The sequence below is a fragment of the Eptatretus burgeri genome, chromosome 12 (assembly GCF_056783735.1).
Source record: "Eptatretus burgeri isolate ZD-2024b chromosome 12, Ebu_testis_v1, whole genome shotgun sequence".
In the NCBI taxonomy this organism is placed as follows: domain Eukaryota; kingdom Metazoa; phylum Chordata; class Myxini; order Myxiniformes; family Myxinidae; genus Eptatretus; species Eptatretus burgeri.
This window is the reverse complement of record NC_140972.1, coordinates 33396867-33417255: the sequence shown is the minus strand read 5'-3', so window position 1 is coordinate 33417255 and position 20389 is coordinate 33396867. Positions and strand designations below refer to the sequence as shown.

At 43.3% G+C, this 20389-nt stretch overlaps 1 protein-coding gene across 4 annotated transcripts in view; it reads right to left on the bottom strand.

Moving 5' to 3' along the window:
* LOC147015382 (threonine--tRNA ligase 1, cytoplasmic-like) overlaps positions 1-20389 on the bottom strand; it is a 74562-nt gene that overhangs the window by 40817 nt on the left and 13356 nt on the right. The window contains exons 1-9 of one of the 4 annotated variants that reach the window (XM_085850066.1): positions 10366-10640; positions 9897-9968; positions 7453-7643; positions 6392-6515; positions 6164-6285; positions 5886-6003; positions 4402-4466; positions 3711-3789; positions 3061-3207 (exon numbers count right to left, since the gene is read on the bottom strand). In XM_085850066.1, the coding sequence (XP_085706192.1) occupies positions 3061-3207; positions 3711-3789; positions 4402-4466; positions 5886-6003; positions 6164-6285; positions 6392-6515; positions 7453-7643; positions 9897-9968; positions 10366-10401 (954 nt within the window). In that variant the 5' untranslated portion in view covers positions 10402-10640. Of the gene's footprint in view, positions 1-3060; positions 3208-3710; positions 3790-4401; positions 4467-5885; positions 6004-6163; positions 6286-6391; positions 6516-7452; positions 7644-9896; positions 9969-10188; positions 10641-20389 lie in introns of those variants that run through there. The other 3 variants (XM_085850065.1, XM_085850064.1, XM_085850062.1) reach the window with 3 other exon arrangements.

The window sequence follows — 20389 nt, the reverse complement described above, 5'->3', positions numbered from 1 at the left end:
CCACACGTGATAAAGCTGAATGTCTAAACTCGGTGTTTGCAGCTAAATCTTGTGTCCCAAACCCATCACTATCTCTACCCACTTTACCCAGTCGCACCCAACTGTCCCTGGACTCTGTATCCTTTTCTCCTGACAAGGTGGAGAGCTTGCTTTCAAACCTCGAGTCAGATTCTGCAACCGGTCCAGACGGCATCAGCCCACGTGTCCTCAAAGCCTGCTCTTCTGCTCTTGCTCACCCTCTCTCTGTTCTATTCACCCTCTCATTTTCCCAAGGTCATCTGCCATCTGCTTGGAAATCTGCTAACATCACTGCCCTGCATAAAAAGGTGCAAAAACAGATCCCTGTAACTACAGACCAATCAGCCTTCTCCCAATCATCAGCAAGGTTATGGAATCCATCATTGCTTCAGACATGAAAATCCTTCCTCTTCTCCAATGGCTTGATTTCCAATCATCAATTTGGTTTCAGACCAGGTCACTCTACCCTGGATATGCTGGTACTGCTCTCCCATCAATGGATGGAGGTCCTCAATGCCAGACAGGAAATCAAGGCCGTATCCCTGGACATATCACGTGCTTTTGACACAGTCTGGCACCCTGCCCTACTCACCAAACTCTCTTCCCATGGTATTCAAGGCCATCTCCACTCATGGCTCGCAGACTTCCTCTCCTGTCGCAGTCAACGTGTGGCCCTAAATGCGGTTCTTTCATCCCCTCTTCCTGTGCAGGCTGGAGTTCCTCAAGGTAGCGTTCTGGGCCCTGTTCTTTTTCTGGTTTTCATCAATGATCTCTCGGACTCTCTGGAAAATCCTCTATTTCTCTTTGCCGATGACTCCACCCTCTGCCGTACCATCTGTCATCCCTCAGACCGGCAAGCAGCAGCTTCTTCGCTCACTGCAGATCTGGATAAAATCACAAACTGGTCCAACACGTGGAACATGTCTTTCAATCCACACAAATCTCACACTCTCACTATGTCTCTTCGAAAGGACCGTTTACAAAACCCCCCATCCACTTTCTCAACAATCCACTGGAAGAAGTCTTTTCTTTCAAGCTTCTGGAGTCTCACTATCTGCCATCACCTTCGCTGGGAAAGTCACATTTCCAACCTTGCCTCAAAAGCCAGTCGCCGACTGGGAATCCTCCGTCGTGCAAAGTCCTTCCTCGGCCCTCTTGAGCTCCTGACTACTTACAAAGCTTTTGTCCGTAGCCTGATGGAGTACTGCTCTCCCCTCTGGGCTGGTGCTCCTGCCTCCCACCTTTCTCGACTTCACGCTGTCGAAACCAGGGCTTTAAGATCATTGGCATCTCCCGCAATGAAGCTGAGTCTTTGGGCCCTCTCACTCAATCACCGCAGGTTGGTCGGTGGTCTTTCTGTCTTCTACCGACTCCTCTCCAGCCTTGCCCCCCTGCTCTCTCTGCGATTTGTCCCAACCACATTTCCACAGGGCGCTCAAGGTCCGCCAACAACCCCCTTCTGGTAAAACTACCAAAATCACGAATCACTGCTCATCTTCACTCTTTCATTCCTCTTTTTTTCCCGCCTTTGGAATAAACTTCCTCACTCTATTCTTTCCCATTCTTCCCTCCAGGCTTTCAAAACAGCTGTTCACCACCACCTCTTATCTTCCCCCATCCAAATCCTCGATCTTTTCTACCCCCGATAATCCACCCATGCCCACTTCCTTCAATTCTCCTGTTTTCCTTCCTGAAAGTCCCTGTAATGTCCATCTTCTCCTCGCCATGTTCCCCGTCCCATCCCCATCCCTCTCCCTTCCACAGTTCACCTGTGTCTGTTCCCCAATGTTTTGTCCCTTCCACTCCCACCCCTCTTGTCTCATGCCTCCTTGCTGTGAGTTGTGTGTTAGCTCTCATACGAGCCTCGACCAAGGTATACAAAAAAAAAAAAAAAAAAAAAATTTTTAAAGTGATTCTTCACCATTGAGGAGGTAGGGCTAAAAACGATATATAGCATGATATCTCAAAAAGTTACGGATGATTCGAACGAAACTTGGTGACCACGAGTGTGTGACGAGGAAGGATATATTCAATTTTGGTGAAGATCTGAATCCAGATAGCTGGATACGAGAATTTTTTTTAATTTTGAAAGTGATTCTTTACCATTGAGAGATGGAGCCAAAAACGATATGCAGCTGGATCTTTCAAAAAAAAGAAAAATGGACCTGATATATTCTACTTCATCAGACATTGCGTGGCGGAGGTATGCGCTCTACCGAGTGCCCTTCCAGTTTCCATCTGCGCCCAATCTGGTAGCATTATTGGATGGATGTTAAAGTGGTCGGTGGTCTCCTTCGCAAAGAGTAGACTAGCTATCGCAGGCACCATGCACAAATTTCTAATTTCTACCCTAACGTTACTTAGTTCAACATCAGGCCTGGCCAGCCAGTTCATGAAAGACCTGGGCTAAAGTTTCCCCAGCCAACCCCACAATAACGGGAAATAATTCTGGCCATTAAAGATTAAGAAGGTTGAATATATATTCTTACTAATTATATGGGGCAGTCAGGAAAGCCGAGAGGTATACACATTAGCCTCTGAACTGTTTAGCCTGGTTACGAATCTCAGCCCAGCTATAAACTGTCATCCTCCCTGAAGTTTCGTAGGCAGGGCGAGGCATCAATGTTTGCACCTTCCCTTGGATGGACATTAAATGGGGTGTTCCATCTGCTGGCAATAGTGGACAGTTAAGATCCGATGACGTCCTTCATGCAGAGTAGATGAGCTTCTGCCGGCACCCTGGCCAAATTAGAAGTTCTTGCACCCTCAAGATTGTAACCCCAGCCAAAAAACTGCTTTGGCAGAACAGATGCTCCATACATGGTGCATAATAAAATAAATAAATAAATATTGAAAAGTCTAAAGACAGTGAGTCTTGGACTATTTGCGAGTATCTCTTTCACAAAACTTTTTCATTGACCCTTTAATTAAAAAAAAATAAAAAAAAAGTGAAGCAAAAATTGTTTAAGTAACAGATGAGCATACAAAAGCAGATGCAGGTAGAAAATCCAGAAGCAAACGATAATGAGAAAATGACGGCACCTTGCCAAGCTTGCGGTGGTCCCTGCCCTTGGCTTCCTCCTGCATCTTCTCCCACTCCTTCAGCACTTTGTTCTCAGGAAAGGAGATGCCATAGATGCGCTGCAAGGTTTCCATATCGGACTTTCCTTCCCAGTATGTGGATGAGTTCTAAGAGACGCACCCACTTACAATCACAACCGTTTTGTTGGACGGCCATTCTCGATGGATCAAGCGTTTTCAAGGGTCAGCTTCTTGGCTGAAGGTTCTACTGCGATTCATAGAATGCTTTTAATTGCAAGGGTCAACTTCTTTCCTTAGCACATACCACCCAACAACTTCCTTCTGTGAAACATTTTCAATACCATTACAAATATTGCCATGCTTAAAAATATTCACTAAAGAGTACCCAGAGAGACATCATTTTAAACATTTGATCACTGTAGGCATTATAAAATGAAACTGCATGAAGATTTAAAATCAGCAAAACATTTTCGTATTTCAAGACATCGGACTCATAGTCTGTGGAAGAACCACGTGAAGTTCAAGGAAACGTCGTGATCAATGGTTCCTTGAAAACATCCGATGAAACAGTTCTCAGCACATCAACTCCTCTCCCCACCATAAGCAGGAAGTTCGAGACATGTTGATACAGTTAATTATTATGGCCAAACCTTATGGATCTTGATGGCCTTTATCTTTCCTGTGTGACGCACATGGGGTCCGCGACAAAGATCGATCAATGGGCCACACCTGGGAACAAAAACATCAAAAAAAAAATCATCACTTCAGTCATTCATTTCTATAAACAATAAAGATTTCACCACCAGTACAAGCTTTACTTTCAGCCTCCAACAGGCTCACCATCTACTTTAACCCCGATCCTTCTATTACTTAATTAATGGAGATCTAAGATGCTTGAGGAATTTGAACACATATCATGTGCAGGACAAAGACTTGAGAAGTACATTCGAAGCATTACAAGAAAACAAGTAGACAACCCGAGACAAACAAAAAATAAAATAAACAAGAAGCGAATACTTCGATATCGCGTGGCTGGGGGGAAGTAAAAGTCTAGTTTAAGAATGATGAAACAATATTGCAGTTATAAAATTTAAATGTAGACACGATGAAATAGCATGCATGATGGGAAGAGTTGTGACGTTGGACAAATATCTATTTATAGCCCTCAGATCAAAGGGACGTACGCAGCCATAAGTGTGATAGAAGACACAGGACAGAATAGCCAATTATATAACAGCGCGATGTCACCGCGCTGTAAAAATATGTTCCTATGGGAACACCAATCCCTCAACTCTTCCAATTAACCCAACTGAAAAGTCTCAAATCTGCCACACGCCCTACCTGTACACTGTTGTAGTCGGTGTATCTACCTTTTCATTCAAAATTCGTACCTTGAATTTATTGTACTGAGGGAGAGGAAAAAAAAAAATCAGTCAATGTCAAACTGGTAATATCGAGTCCACAACAAAGATCGAAACGTGCCGTTGATAAATGCATTATTGATAGAGGCAAGCAATTTCTAGTGGATGTGTGTTAACATGACGTCTTCATAGAAAGTTCACGCAACTAGGTAGTGTGAAAAATGTTCCAGAATGGTAATACACGTTAAACCACGAGTGTTTGTTCAGCACAACCATAAACAGATTTCCTGAAAGTTTGTGAAGTGGCGAGAGACAATATTTTGCAACCACAGGGCAACAAAGTGACATCGCAACTACACAAGGCACTCTGGGTATTTCCAAGAACATCAAATAGTGGACGATGTGCTGAGTAAAGGTTGTGCAATGTAGTTTCTGATGAATCAAAATGTCAAACCCCCTGAAATTAACATGTTAACTGCAGAGTTTGGACATGAGTGTCTCTCACCCGTGATTGTGTTTGGGTGAAGCAAAAGGATTACAATTGGCTGTGAATGAGAGCAGGATTAAGCAAAAATAAATAAATAAACCATCTTGCCAAAAGGTGACCACGTGTGACTTCTTTAAGGTCACACTGAGGTGAACAGAGCTGCTATCCACCAGGAGTGACTCCTTGAGGAATATTTGCCTACGAGAGATTCTGATGAGAATCGTTGCATAGAGTAACCAGGAAAAATATGCGTTTGCCTCACAACGTCACCAAATGAAGTCATAATGTCTCAAGCTTGACATATCGAGAAAGCACTCATCGAGGTGTTCAATTTGAGGTACTACACGATACGGTTCCTAAAACTTGAAAATTTGACCTTGGGGTCAAATATGTTTGACCTTAGGCGTTAACCATGAAGGTCAAGGCCAATCGCCACCAAAAATTAATCAGCTGAGCGCCAGACCATGAACTATATTCCCATGAAGTTTGAAGACGATCCGATCAAAATTATTCAAAAAATAAGGGTTTCGTCGACTCCCCTGATTTGCGACAAAATGACCTTGACCTTCAAAATTTTATGTGCTGAAAGGGACCTCTATAGGCCTCTGATATGCGAAGTTACAAAAATTTCCAATGATAACTGTGCTCTGCAGAATTTTTTTATACGTGATTACAGACAAAAAAAAATAATAATAAAAAAAAAAAACATACAAGCTGACTAACATATCTTGCAAAAACTTCGTTTTGGCAAGATAACAAAATAAACCTTTATTTACCAACAAATAAAAGGAAAGAAAGAAATTGAAATGTCAAAATAAGTGCAAGATGATCTTGAACACACTCATGGATTAACAGACAACCACGTCCAAAAGCACATTTTCCGTACAGTCAGATGACAACTACGACTCGGAAACTACCAAACAAATGAGCCCTTATCAATAATATTTCAAGCACCAAAGTGTAGGACATAAACACACCTTGAACATCTCCAACAGGGTTTCTTTCTTCACTTCGAGACGTTCAAATGGCTGCTTTTCCTTCATAATAACCTTGCAAAGACTTTCAAGGCTAGGAAGGTCATTGCTTGAAACGCCCCTGTGAATATTTATGAGCAAAATACGTCAATGCATGGGAGGAAAAATGCACCGTAATAGACTCAGTCAATGCACGTTGCCCGAGTGCGTTCTCAAACTCTCACGCCGATACTATCTATGCCCCTCGGGCGTGCGATTCACTATTACGCATTTACCGTTACCTGTTGTCCAAAAACATATCGTAGTAGAAACCATTCTCGATTGGTGGGCCATAGCAGAGGCAGCCGCCGTAAATGCGCTCCATGGCTTCTCCGAGGACGTGTGCACTCGAGTGCCAGTACACCTGCAGGATTCATCATACAATATAAACATGACTATGCAGAAATCAGAAATCTCGTATTGGAAAATATTCGGCAAGCAGCAAATACATTTCTGATCGGAAGACTTACAGCTTGAGCATCTTCATCATCAAACTTGAGAAGCTCCAATGAGCAGTCATTCTCGAGAGGTCTGTCCAGGTCCCAAACATTCCCGTCTACCTTGGCAATCACTGTGCTGTCCGCCAACCCCTGGCTGCAGTGACACCCAACAAGTTCCAAAAATAAATTGAACAAACAAATGTGCAATGAGCAATAATACACAACGTTTATACCCTCTCCTTTCTGGTCTTGCACCCGATGATCTTTCTCTGCCTTGTCTTCCCCAGGTTTTTGCAGGGTGCACATGGTCCACCATCAACCCCCTTCTGATGAAACTCTCAACACAGGATCACTGCTCACTTCCACTCATTTGTTCCCTTTTTTCCCCCACTCTCCTGTGAAACCAACTTCTACATTCTCTTCTTCCCTTCAGGTCTTCAAGACAGCTGCTCACCACCATATCAGATCGTCCCCGATGCAAAATCATGATCCTTTCTGCCCTCGTTAATACCCCCCCTTCTCCTCCAACCACCACCCCACCCCAAGTGTTCCTCCTTCCAGGTTTCCTGTTTTCCCCTGCTGGGATTTTCTTTCTACATCCATCTTGTCCGCCCCATGCATCTTTTCCTACCCCCCCAATTCCTCCCCACACCATTGTTTGTGCAAGTGCCCCCCTTCAACTCTGCTGTTGATGTCCCCCACCCACCCCCTCTCCACTATTCCTTCTGTCTTGTTATGACCCAATCTATTCCGTGTAGTTGCTCTTCCACAAGCCGCAATTCTCTGTAAACAAATAATAATAACAATAATAATTTTTAAAAGTTGAAAGAAAATAAAAATAAGCCACTTGAAGGAGCACATTCCTCTCCTAATTCTGTCCATTCACACAGTCGTCATAGTGACATATATTACAAAACTTACCTTCCCAATTCTACCTCATTTCAAGATAGCCATGTTGTAATCTTGTTGATGCGTTACAAACGGCGACGATAACGAAGAACTCTGAAGCTTAAACGAAAATTGTCCATCCCACTCAAATACACATCACGCCCGACACGAGGACCTAGTTCATGCCAGGTGATAAAAGGTACCTGATCGTACATGCCAGCTGGTACGGTGTAGCGCGCCACGATTCAGCCTGCAACTGCTTGCCGTCAGGAAGTGAGACGCAAATTGGTCGGCTTTGAGTGGCTGCCCGTTCTGCCAGCAAGGCGTCGTGTTCGGCCTTGAGCTTTTCGAATACGGATAGCCGCTCCGCGATGTATGCTGGCTGTGGCTGGAGCTGCGTACGGCAAGTCGGGAAGCAAGCACGCAGGCACTGCATCAGATCACGATGCCACACAATGCTAGAACGTAGCAAATGTAGACAGTTCAGCAATCAAAGTAGTTAAAATGCCACAGCATTCTCAAAGTAATTGGGAGAGGCTTGAGGGATTTTTTTTCATGCGAAGGATTGCAAAAGGTAACGAGAGCAGCACTCAGTAGAGCGCATACCTCCACCAGGCTGAACAGTTTACGTATATCTTCGTCCACTCATAGGTTGGATCTGGATCTGAACTACAATCAAATTGGCTTGCTCTAGTCACCCAACCAACTCGTCCACCTAGTTTTGTCACAACTCGTGCACATTTTGGGACATCATGCTATAATATTGTTGTTGGTCCAACCTCACAATAGTGAAAAAAAATCACTGAATTTTTATTACTAGTACGTGTCTGTAAAAATAAAAAATAAAAATAAATAAATATTCCTACCGCGACCAACAAACAACAACCACACAGGCCGTTTCTTCGCTCTCGCGTGCCCGTACGTGCGTGGCGTGGAAGTTCGCATATCACAGTTACGATGATTCGTAATTTAGGTTTTGATGGCCAATTATTCAATTAGCGCCAACGTAATTTGCCTTTTCGCAATGTCATCCCAAGGAAAAACAAAAAGAGAAGGGATGAGAGGAAAAAAATTACTTCCTGCACACCAGCACTCTGATGTTACCAAAATTTATGCACCGTCTAATACGAAAACGATCATAACTTGCGGCATTGTGTTTATCTATAAATGCACATAAGAAATCGAGAAATTATTAGAATACACGAAGTCATCACTCTCTGGAAGTCCGTACATTGTAACCCGTAATGGGGAACACGGCTGAGCTTCCCTTCCCCAGCGGCTACGCCCACGCAACAACGTGTATCTTCATTGGTTTGTTAAATAAATGGCCATAACTTGGGAAGCACTTGTCCAATTAATATCAATCCTTGAAAAGGCACATCCTCAGGTCCCCAGCAATATACCTGGCAAGTTTCAATTAGATCGGGCCAGCGGTTGTCGAGAAACAGCGGTCACACACACACACACACACACACACACACACACACACACACACACACACACACACACACACACACACACACACACACACACACACACACACACACACACATTGCTGGAATTATAGATAGATTATTCTCGTATCCGGATTGGGATCTTCACCAAAATCGAATCAATTCGTCCTTGTCACACAGCAAACCTGTCCGTCGAATTTCTTCCGAATCCGTCCATAACGTTTTGAGATATCCTGCTCACAGACAGACAGACAAAGTTGGAAACAAGCCGGTAGGCGACGAGGGATCCGCTAGGATCGAAGCGCTGGATACGATGCTTTTCATTCTGACCGATCCACCGACGAAGATTCATTGCCAAGACGTATTGGTTCACATACAATTGTTCCTCTGCCTGGCAAGATTTTTCCTATTGCGTATTTTGCCAACTGGCACTCCTCATTAAAAATGATGGTAAATAGACACCCTATTTTTGAAGGACTACCATTTGAAAAATAATTGGTTTGCTGGTTTGTGCTGTGGAGCCTCGCGTTGCAGACACACACACACACACACACACACACACACACACACACACACACACACACACACACACACACACACACACACACACACACACACACACACACAGAAAACCCGATAAACTTCTCTCAATGCTCTTGTTTGACCACACCTCCTGAGTCGCATAATATTTTTCATAAGCCACGCCCACTTTCCTACGCCACTCCCACTTTAAATAATAAATAATTGGAGGTGGTGTGTGGGTCGTGGAATCGTTTTCGGTAAATAAATAAATAATTGGAGGTGGTGTGTGGGTCGTGGAATCGTTTTCGGTAAATAAATAAATAATTGGAGGTGGTGTGTGGATTGTGGAATTCCCGCAATTTGTCGACGGTGCCGGCGACAAGTCGCCTACTCTGCGTGAAAGGCACCGTGGGATCTTTAACGTCCAGCAACTGATGCTAGCATACGAGACAACCGGCTTAAGGTCCATTGCGAGGGCGACACCAATCCGAGTCAGTGATTGGAACCCAGACCAGAAAGATCAGAGGGCAACCAACGTGCGAATAAAGGGGGGAGGAGGGACAGGGGGGGAGATGGGGTGGAGAGGAGGGGAGGGGGGGGAACATTTGATTTTGAGGTCCTCTCTGACCAACATGGAGGTCAGCTGTTGCCATGGAAGCGGGGATTCACACCTCTGCAAGCTTGACATCAGGGCCGGTCATTCCATCAGGTTTCTTAGACTCCTTGACAACCTTCAGCGGAGCCTGTGGAATAAAACCGCGATGAGCAGAACCTGTTGAACAGGTGATCGCGACGTACACGACATACAGTCACCGTGTTGCATCATGAACCCGACGGACGTGACACGTGGTTCGCCGAAGAGTAAACGACCATTTAAAGTGATCATCTCAGCACGACAATGACTCAAACGACACTGTTCAGGGATTTTAAAGGTAAAACACTCGTCTCAGGGAGGGCGCTAACCAAGCAAAGGCTCCGGGCGGCAGTGCCAACCCGACGGGCGGCTCCTCGCCGCACCGGGCCTGGGACGTGCACAAGCAGGACGGCCAGCATCCCTCCCGGCCGCAACATTCGGAGCGGAGATTCAATCCCTCAAGTCAAACAAACACCACACAATCGCTCGTCTCAACCTCAGCCTGCCTGTTCTCGCGGAATCTTTCCAGGTGTTTCCGCCATGCCGTCGTTCCGTTCGATGACTTGGACAATCCACTCAACAGCCGAAACTCTTTCCGTCTCATTCTTCCGCGGTCATATCAAAACGACTTTACTGATTAACAAAATAATTAACACGCAAAAACCGCGTGTGGGTAATTTTGAATATCATGTTGCGAAACGAAGCAGAACTTAACGATTATAATATAATAACACGGATCAGGAAAAAGCACCACCCGAGCTAACCGATACATACAGCAACCATTAAAATTGGAAAAAGCACCACCCGAGCTAAACAATACATACCCTCACCATTAAAATTGGAAAAAGCACCACCCGAGCTAAACAATACATACCCTCACCATTAAAATTGGAAAAAGCACCACCCGAGCTAAACAATACATACCCTCACCATTAAAATTGGAAAAAGCACCACCCGAGCTAAACAATACATACCCTCACCATTAAAATTGGAAAAAGCACCACCCGAGCTCACCAATACGTACAGCAACCATTAAAATTGGAAAAAGCACCACCCGAGCTACAAACAACTGCAAAAACTGCAATGGAGTTTAATGATTTAAAAAATTCCACTTCATCATAACCACAAGGAACTATGTTTGCAGAAACACAGAACTTATCAGACTAGAGCCTTAATTTCACAGGGAGGAAAGGGAAGGGGTGGGGGAGGGGGTGCAACGGATCATCACCGCGTCCCATTATCAGGAAATAAAGCTCATTCTAACCACCGATTCATTGACTGACTCACATTAAAAATGGGTACTTTCCAGGTGACATAGAAGGCTAAAATTTTGCGTACTGATGGACATCCAAGCCGATACACGGGGGGTGGGGGGGGGGGTCACAGATTTGTCGGACAACATCCAGAAATGAAAATATAAATAAATGAAAAAAAGTGTTGTTTGGGGTTCTTGTTGGAAGTCCATTTTTGAAATGTGCACCCATTGGTCTTACAGCTGCCAGACCAAACTCACATCTGTCACTTCACTCCACCCACCATAGCACCCAGACGAAATGATATGGCCACCATCTTGGTTTTCTATGCCTGGTGTTGGCTTCATGGTTCGGGTGGGGGTCTTGGGATCCTAAGGTCCTGAGTTCAAATCTCGCTCAGCTGTTGAATTAATACCAGGTGGGGTTAACTCAACCTGTCATCCTTCCGAGGTCGGCAAAATGAGTGCCAGCATACTGGTATACTGTGTCGGAGTGGCGACCCGTCCAGGATTGTGTCCAATAGCCAAGGAGACTGCTTAAGCAGCACCAACACTCAGCACAGAGCCTGGTCCCAATCTCCTCCTCCTTGGTTTTCTGGTGGACCTAACACATGAGGTCTGTAAATCTCTGCCGATTATACACTATCCGGCTTTTGTTGCATCCGATTTCCATTGGCTTTGTTTGGTTTGAGTGTTAACACAATGAGGGACCCCAAAAAATCAAATCGTATAACGAATAAAAATGATTCGTAAGGTTTAATCAAGCCTATGTACGTCTCCCTAAAAAAAATAGCATTGCGTAATTTTTGAACGGCCCCAAGTTGGGGTTAATCAATCCGTGACCACATGATCTGGTGTTGGCTTGGTGGTTAGGGTGGTGGCTTGGGATCCTAGGGTCCTGAGTTCGAGCTCTGTTTCCCACTGAATTAACACCAGGGGGTTGACTCAGCCTGTCATGTTTCCAAGGTCAGCAAAATGAGCACCAGTATACTGGTAATAGAGGCACTGCATCAACAGCATAGCCGCTAAATATGTTCCGCCCCCATAACCAATTATGTAACCAGCAGCCAAAAAGGCAGCACACGATGGGAACCATATGATGAATGAGCTCGTTCCGATATAACCAAGCTGCTATAACTGTGACAATCAACTCTTTGAAGAGTGCTTTCAATGCGCATTTCCCAATTGGCCCTTACTGGATTTTTAAAGCCAAATCACTTGAGCTTAATAATGGCGAAGTCCAATACCCCGAATGACCACACACAGGTTTTTATAAACAAAAGGTAAGAGAGGGAGAGGCAGGGACGTGCGCGCACGTACACAGATGATAAAAGTGATGTAACAAATATAGAGAAAATCATCCTCTGTTCAGAATCACTATGAATCTTATCTATCTAATCTTATTCATCCACATGGGAACACAGGACAGACACGGCTCTATCGAATCTTGTTCATTCACATGGGAACACGGGACAGACACAGTACAGGGTTAATGAGACATTAGAGAATGTGAGCTGAACAGTGTGTATTGATTTTTAAAAATTAATTCTCAGACTCAGCTTTCACCACATATACCCATTGGACATGAACAAGGATGATGGAGTTGAGTGGACAGAGGAGGTGAAAAAAAATATATATTTACTGTCACACGTTGTGACCATAGTGCGATCATTCATGTTGTGAAATGAGTTACGAAGAAGTCTGATCATTTTGCAACACGAAATGCAAAAAGATTGCTTTTACTGTAAATAATTACATATGTTAAGACATTAACAATGTAAGGAATGGTATTCCGTGGTGTGATGCAAGCCAGACACCATATTGCGTAACAAGTCAAGGACGAGATAAACTAGCATTGAAAACAAAAATCAATCGATGTTTTGACAATTGTCAAAACACGGGACTCACACGGGTCAAGTGGGTGGTGAAGTGCCAGACCAGACGTGGGAAAACTCAAAATCAATCGTGGGTCACGTCACAGTGCAACAGCCCACTTAAAAGAAACTTTCATGATAATATTGAAGTATGCCTAGATCGTACAGCTCCTGATAAGAAGATTGTTAAAACCCAACCCTGTGCACAACCCTTGGAAATAGAAGAACACACCACCTCACTTGAGAAACGCAAAACATTTGTGGCTCCTTCAAAGGACAATGAAGATCCATACATACACAAAGGTAACGCATGGCACATATTTATGGAGAAAAATTGACGAAACCTTCATGACAAGTCAGTGAAACAAATTTCGAATGGAACATACAACGAAAGGTTGATCGTCAATTCTGGAACTTTAACTGATCGTTCAAACTCAAGAAATGTAAAACAGTTTGCTCATCAGCGCTCACGCACATGGTCCGGAGCGTCCATGGCAGATGGAAGCACAATGAGGTTGACAACTCTCAGCACTTCTTTTCCACGCACCAGGTACACTTCAGCACTTGTTATCATGGGCATGTGATGCCATGCCAACACACCGGTGGGTGCACGTCCCCACTGTCACACCCAGGGATTAATTAACCCAAAGGCTAATAAGGGATTCGGCCCTAGTGTTTTTATTCGGTACTCAAATTCGAATCTATCTTTCTTTTTCCATTTTTGTGGATTGATGAATGATCGACCAGTATGTCTAAGGAAAGAGGCTGGCAAAAGCTGATGGAAACCGTAGGTGGCAACGACAAGATGCGGCGCTGAAAGGGACACCACTTCTGAGGACTTTTTCTGCTCCCAATAAATGCAGTGAAGAAGTTTACTTGATGACCAGGTGCGAGTGAACCTGCTGCACCTGATTAAAAGGATCACCGAACTGGGACTTCACTTGCTGCAGTTTCCCACCCTCCTTCCTCCGAAGACAGAAGCCCAAGCACCGATTCCACCATTCTTGCAGAAGCTGGTACAGTCTCATCCAACGACCCAGGCTTGCAGGAAATCACTTCTCAAGATCTCGTGATTGCAAAATGGACTGGGAAGGGGCCAAAGGAATGGTAGATTCTAAATGTTCATTTTTTCCTTGACAAAGCATGAGTACACCGTCAGAAGGGTTACCAAACCAAATCGATATTTGAATACGTGAGCAGAACGTGCTCTGGAAACAAACGAGTAGGAAAATGACAATGGATTAGGTCTATTCACCTTCTCAGAAGAAAGTTTACTGCTTTTATTATTGCTGGTGGAAGTTATGTTATCACCCTGTCTGTGAGCATGATATCTCAAAACGTTGTGAAAGGATTTGGACAAAACTTGGTGGACAGGTTGGGTGTGTGACAACGATAAATGGATTCGATTTCAGAAAAATCCGAATCCATATCCAGATCAGAGAATTTTTAAAGCAATTCCAAACCATTGAGTGATTTGGCCACATCACGACCCAGCTATAAACGAATCTTGAACCGGGTAGAAAACTGTTACCCTGGTGTTTCCCATACAGAGCGAGACCTCAATGTGTGCGCCGTCCATCGGATGGGTGTTAAGCTGGAGGAGTCTGCCAGCACTGGCCGTTGGTGGATGTTAAAGACCCCACAGTGTCATTGGCAAAGAGGCGGCGAGTTATTGCCGGTATATTGAATACATTACAAATTCATGCCGTCTTTCTCGCCAACCTGCAGTCGCCAAAAGCGGTGAGCATGCTAATTGCTCAAAGGAGGGTTGAGGGATGCCTTTGTCGTGCTGCTAATAAGTACAGCTTTTTTTATTTACACACACAGACACACAATAACTAAGTCAAATGGAATAACAAATGCACACTTCCTGCTGACGCTATGTGGAGCATGCTGCCAAAAACGTTGAGGCCTACTTTTACTTCTCTTCTTTTGCTTTGGAGTTTTTAGAGTATAAAGAATATAAATAGCTATTTTAGGAGTCAATACATGGTGTAAACCATAAAGTTTTACTTTGTCATGATTTCTTGTTTGGATATAAAATTCATCCCCTGCAAGGTGCTTATATACTGTTCTCCAAATTTTATTCTCTGATCAATCGTCATCTGCTCCATTTTTTTTTTTTTGGTCATCATTATTTTCTTCATCAATTATGGTTAATAACCATGCCAACAATCTCTTCATCAGTCATCTGGCAAACAACAGGTGCTTAACTGTCGCAATTTATCCATTCCGCAATGTCAACTTCATGCGAGTCCTTGGCCACTTCAATGTTCATTTCCTTTGCATAACGTATCAATTCTGATGCGTCAACCTTCTCACTTGAAAGCTTCAAACATTCAAAGTCTTCAGGTTGCTCTGCATCATCGAACATGGTAAGTGGCCATAAGTTATGCCACGCATTTTTAAATGTTGGTTATGTCACTGCGTCTCATGCAAGTGCAACTACCCAAATACAGATCTTGATGGTGACCTACTTCTTGAATGTGGCCATCACAACAGCAGATGAATCGGTATTAAGCAGTGACACGATAATTTTTTTTTTTGAAGTTCAAATTTTGAGATATTTCAGATTTGAGAGTTTTCACTGCATTCCTTCCCCTCCATCCATCCATCACTTCCATCCATTTGTTGATAAGGAATGGCAGGCTTGGCACCGCATGACACCACGAGGTGCAAAACAGAGAGGTGGTCGATCAATGGATTTTTGATTGTGTTTATCAGGACAGTGCAAAGGGACAGTGGAGAGAGACAGTGTGGGTACTTTTGCTGTGTATTGCCATGGCTTGCAGACGAACATCCAAGGGACTTGTAGAGCGCCGCCAAGTGGCTTATGCACTCAAGCAAGCACTCCAACAAAATGGTTGACGAGGAACGGCAGGCTTTAGCGATTGCCGATTGGTCACATTATGCACCTCATAGAGACGCCCGGAATGTCAGACAATGTTCGAATTGGGCAAATAAACACGTTTTTTTAGCAGTCAGAACTGCTGCCAAGGTCAATTCCACAGTTAAAATTTTTTTAATTCAGCTCAGGTTAAGAGATTGTAGAGATTATCACATGTGTGGAAATGAAATAAAGCCATGAACACTGGTGTCTCCTGGCGTTTATAAGCATTGCGATGCATTCAGTGAGTTTAAGGTATGATGATCAGGCATTTAATGATATAAAAGGAAAATGAAAAAAAAATTTAAAAAATATCGTTAAGAAACCATTGCAGTCTGCTCCAAGTCAAGGCATTGTTGAGGAGGCCAAAAAAAATTTAAATGGCGAATCAAGACCCTGGCGAGGGACAGTGAGGTGACCAAAGATGGCTGCTTGATAAAGGATAATTAAAGAAGGTCATTGATGATATTCAAAATGGGCGTTTAAATTAATCTAAACACCCAATTTTCATTTATACACTCCCTTGCAGTTCTGAGTATGCCTGCAAAGTTTCAGGCCATTCGATTTTATGATTTTGGAGTTATGGGGGGAACACACTGACACACACTTGTGAGTACAGATTAGGCATTTTTACCCGTCGCTTTGCTGATGAATTTCATCAATAGAGAACGTGCTTCACAAATATTTTGCTCTATTCACTCTTATATCGTCATTGGTCATGTGGTGTGGCAGCCATGTTGGAAAACGGAAAATCTTTGGACCTCTACATCTCTGAAACCAGTCCATAGAAAAAAATTGAAACTTGGCACATGTGAAGTACTCCCCATAGGAAACAAGTGTGATTCTTTGATGATGTCATATGTGGCTTTGTTATGAAGTCATAACTGCAGACGTCAAACGTATTATCAGATCAGTATGAAAATTCTTGAGGGTCATCTGGAGCTAATTGTATGGGGGGGGAATTGATGATGCCATTGGTCACGTGATTCAGCAGCCATCTTGTTTTTAACATTAAAAACATTCAAAAATCTTCTCTGAAACGGCTGAACAGGTCGAGGTAAAACTTTACACAAAAGAATCGCCTATCCATGATGAACAAAAAGTTCTCTATCTATGACAACATAGGTCACATGGTTTGGTAGCTATAATTTTTTGAAGAATAAGGCTTTCAAATAATCTTCTCCAGAACGGCTTGACAGATCGAGGGGAAACTTCACCTACATGTTCCCCAAGCCTTGGAGATACCAGGGTGTTCACAAATAATTAATAGGTCATATAGTCTGGCAGCCATATCCTGGTGTTGGCGCAGTGGTTAGGGCAGCGGCTTGGGATCCAAAAGGTCCTGAGTTCAAGCCCCGTTGGGCCACTGAATTAATACACCAGGGGGTTGACTCAGCCCGTCATCCTTCCGAGGTCGGCGAAATGAGTACCAGTGTACTGGGCCGGTGTATACCCCGGGTAGAATAAGTGTACCATATCCCTATGTGTCGTATGAGGCGACCAGGGTTGCGTCAGGAAGGGCATCCGGCGTAAAAACTGTGCCAAATCATTATGCGGATCATAAAACAGATTTCCATGCTGGATCGGTCGAGGCCCGGGTTACCAACGACCGCCACCGGTACTGTTGGTCAGCAGGGTACTGGTGGAAATTACAGAGCGAAATGGAGACGGATAATCCGCTGTGGCGACCCCTTACAGGAGCAGACGAAAGAAGAAGAAGATAATCGGGTAGCTACATTGGATTGAATGAAAATCTTGTTTTAAATTTCAACCAGATCAGATGCATGCAGCAAATTATTTAATATTTTGAATCTGGGTTCAGGGATTAAAATTAAAATTTGGTATAAGTATGTATAATGATGTAATAATGTGGGCGGAGGCAATATCTGGTAATGTCACAATGTCGAAGAGTGCCCTTCTCGTTTTTCTATTTTCTGTGGGGGCCTAAAACACTTTCCGACAGCCACTAAGGAATGGGGTCTGGGATCATTTAATGTTACCTTTCACAAAGCTACAAAGGCTAAGGCACGATAGAGCGATAAAAATAAATAAATAAATCCCCACCTTTATTTTTCAAAATATTCAAAAAAAGTTTGTTTTTTTTTTGGCCTAAAACACTCCCCGACACTCACTGGTGAACCTTTGAAAGTTTGTCGAAGAACCCTTCTGCCATCTCTGAGAAAAATGGTGACACAGACAGCCAAACATCTCTCTAATAGTATCAAGTCAGTAGAGTTCTTGTGTAGGGATGGCCCGGACATTCCCTTGGCTCAATACAAAATAAATCCTCATAAAAAAATAAAAATTCACCAAGATAAAACTTATAAACCTATAATTTACCAACTAGTCATCTGCGGAGAATTTCCCATCCCATAACACTGAATAAACTTTGGGAGATCATTGCTGAAGTAGAAAAATGAGACCCAAAAGTGCCCATTTGTCATTCTCATTACGACAGTGAGTCCTCCATTAACATTGTCCTGGCAAACATTGTTTTGTTATGAAGTCGCTGATCTATTTGGGAACATATTCGTTTATAAAGTCGTTTTACCTCTAATTTAGTACCAAACTAATGGTTTTCCTCATTTTAATAAAAGCTACAGGATAAAGCATACCGTAAATACCGGTGTATAAACCCACCCAGAGTACGCACAGTATCGTACGTACTCAGGTGTGCATGAATGGTGTGTGGAGCAATTTGTGGCCTGAATGTGTCAATGACATGAAACGATTTAAAGATGTTGTTCCTGCAATAAAGAAAGTTATCCTCGTCTTGACCAATAAAGAAGGTTTTGATGAGGTAGAAGAAGCCGGCGTTACAGAACTTCTGCAATCACATGGAGAAGAGCTCACCAATGAGGATCTGAAGCAACTAGATGATGAGAAAACAAAAGCAACTGGAGATGGCATTCAATTGTTTTTTTTTATATTACTTAAAACATATACTCTATATGTAAATAATGTCATTTGTCTGACGATAAACTTTTTCCCTGGAATCTAACCCTCAATTTACATCAATTCTTATGGGGAATTTGGATTCGCTTAAAGTCGTTGCAGTTAAAGTCGCACTTTTCAAGAACGTAACACAGTTAAGCGAGGGTTTACGGTATTACTAGAAGTACCCGCTTCCTACGGGAGTGGCCACGGGGGTTATGTTATTGTCCTTCAAATGTGTAATTCAGAATACCTCTCGCTGCATAATCCAAAACACCTTACTGGACTGGAAAATGTAGGGACAGGAATACTGTACAGTACTGTAAAGGGTGGGGGAATGCGTAATACCCTCTCCCACCTGGAACGGCACGATAAGATACACATTTACATTGATAATTTGCATCCCCTACCTCCCCTACCACCCTTCGCCCCCACCACATCCCTCCCAAGACCATCGGAAAAGATAAAAAAAATTCTAAAACACCCTGATGCACAAATTGTGGTTGTGCTGACGCTGTGTAGCAAGTCTGGATGTAATCAGCCCAGAACTGCAGTAGCATGACAAAACACACACACACACACACACACACACACACACACACACACACACACACCCTTACTATAATGTGTGTAACTATTCTTTTCTGACAGACTAACTCAAAAACAGCTACGAACTTGGTTTAAACACGAATCCATTGCAATGTATCGTGGGAAGGTGCAAACTGATCAAAATTTAAATAGCTTGAAAGGATCCCACAAAGTACGCAAAAACTGCATTCCTTGGAAAAGGAGGGAATAGAGGACTACGACTGTCAATCAGCCTGATGGGTGTGGGGCCGCTAGACACATTTGCTCAAGGGCCAATCAGATCAATATGGGTGTGGTTAATGGTGGAATATTATCAGGAAGTTGGTAGACTTCATACTATGTACTTCCGGTCGCTCCTGCGAGGTCGATCGGCTGTCTTCATGCCGCTGCCCTGTCTGTGAAGGGCAGCCACAGGGCCAATGGACAGCAACAACACACATTTCTACCATGTACGCATTATTTAGAATGTTAGATCATCTATAAAGTATGTACAGTACCATTACAATGTGAGCACATCTATAAAGTTTGTACTACAACATTTGTAAATCAGGAGTAGAACATAGTTAATGAAGGCACTCTTGGCAAAACACTTTAGAACCAGAAATTGCTGTTGTATCAATTTAGTCACTTAATTAACTTCAGCAAAGATTGTACTCCACCTAAAATTCCTCTTCTGTACCCTTATCATTCGTCCCAAAAGGGAGTGGGGGTGCACTGCTCGTGTTTAATACAACATAAATCAAAAGCAAAAAAATTCTGTGCAATCACAATGAAATTCTCCAGCATGTAAACACATTTCGAAAAATAGTAAAGAAACAAGTAACAAAAACATTTTAAACAAGAAGGGCACTCGATAGAGCGTATACCTCTGCCCCACAATCCCTGATCCAGGAGAACATATCAGGCCTAATACATTTTTGAGATATCATACTACATTTTGTTTTTGGCCCCCATCTCTCAATGGTGAAGAATCACTTAAAATTTTCTTGTATCCG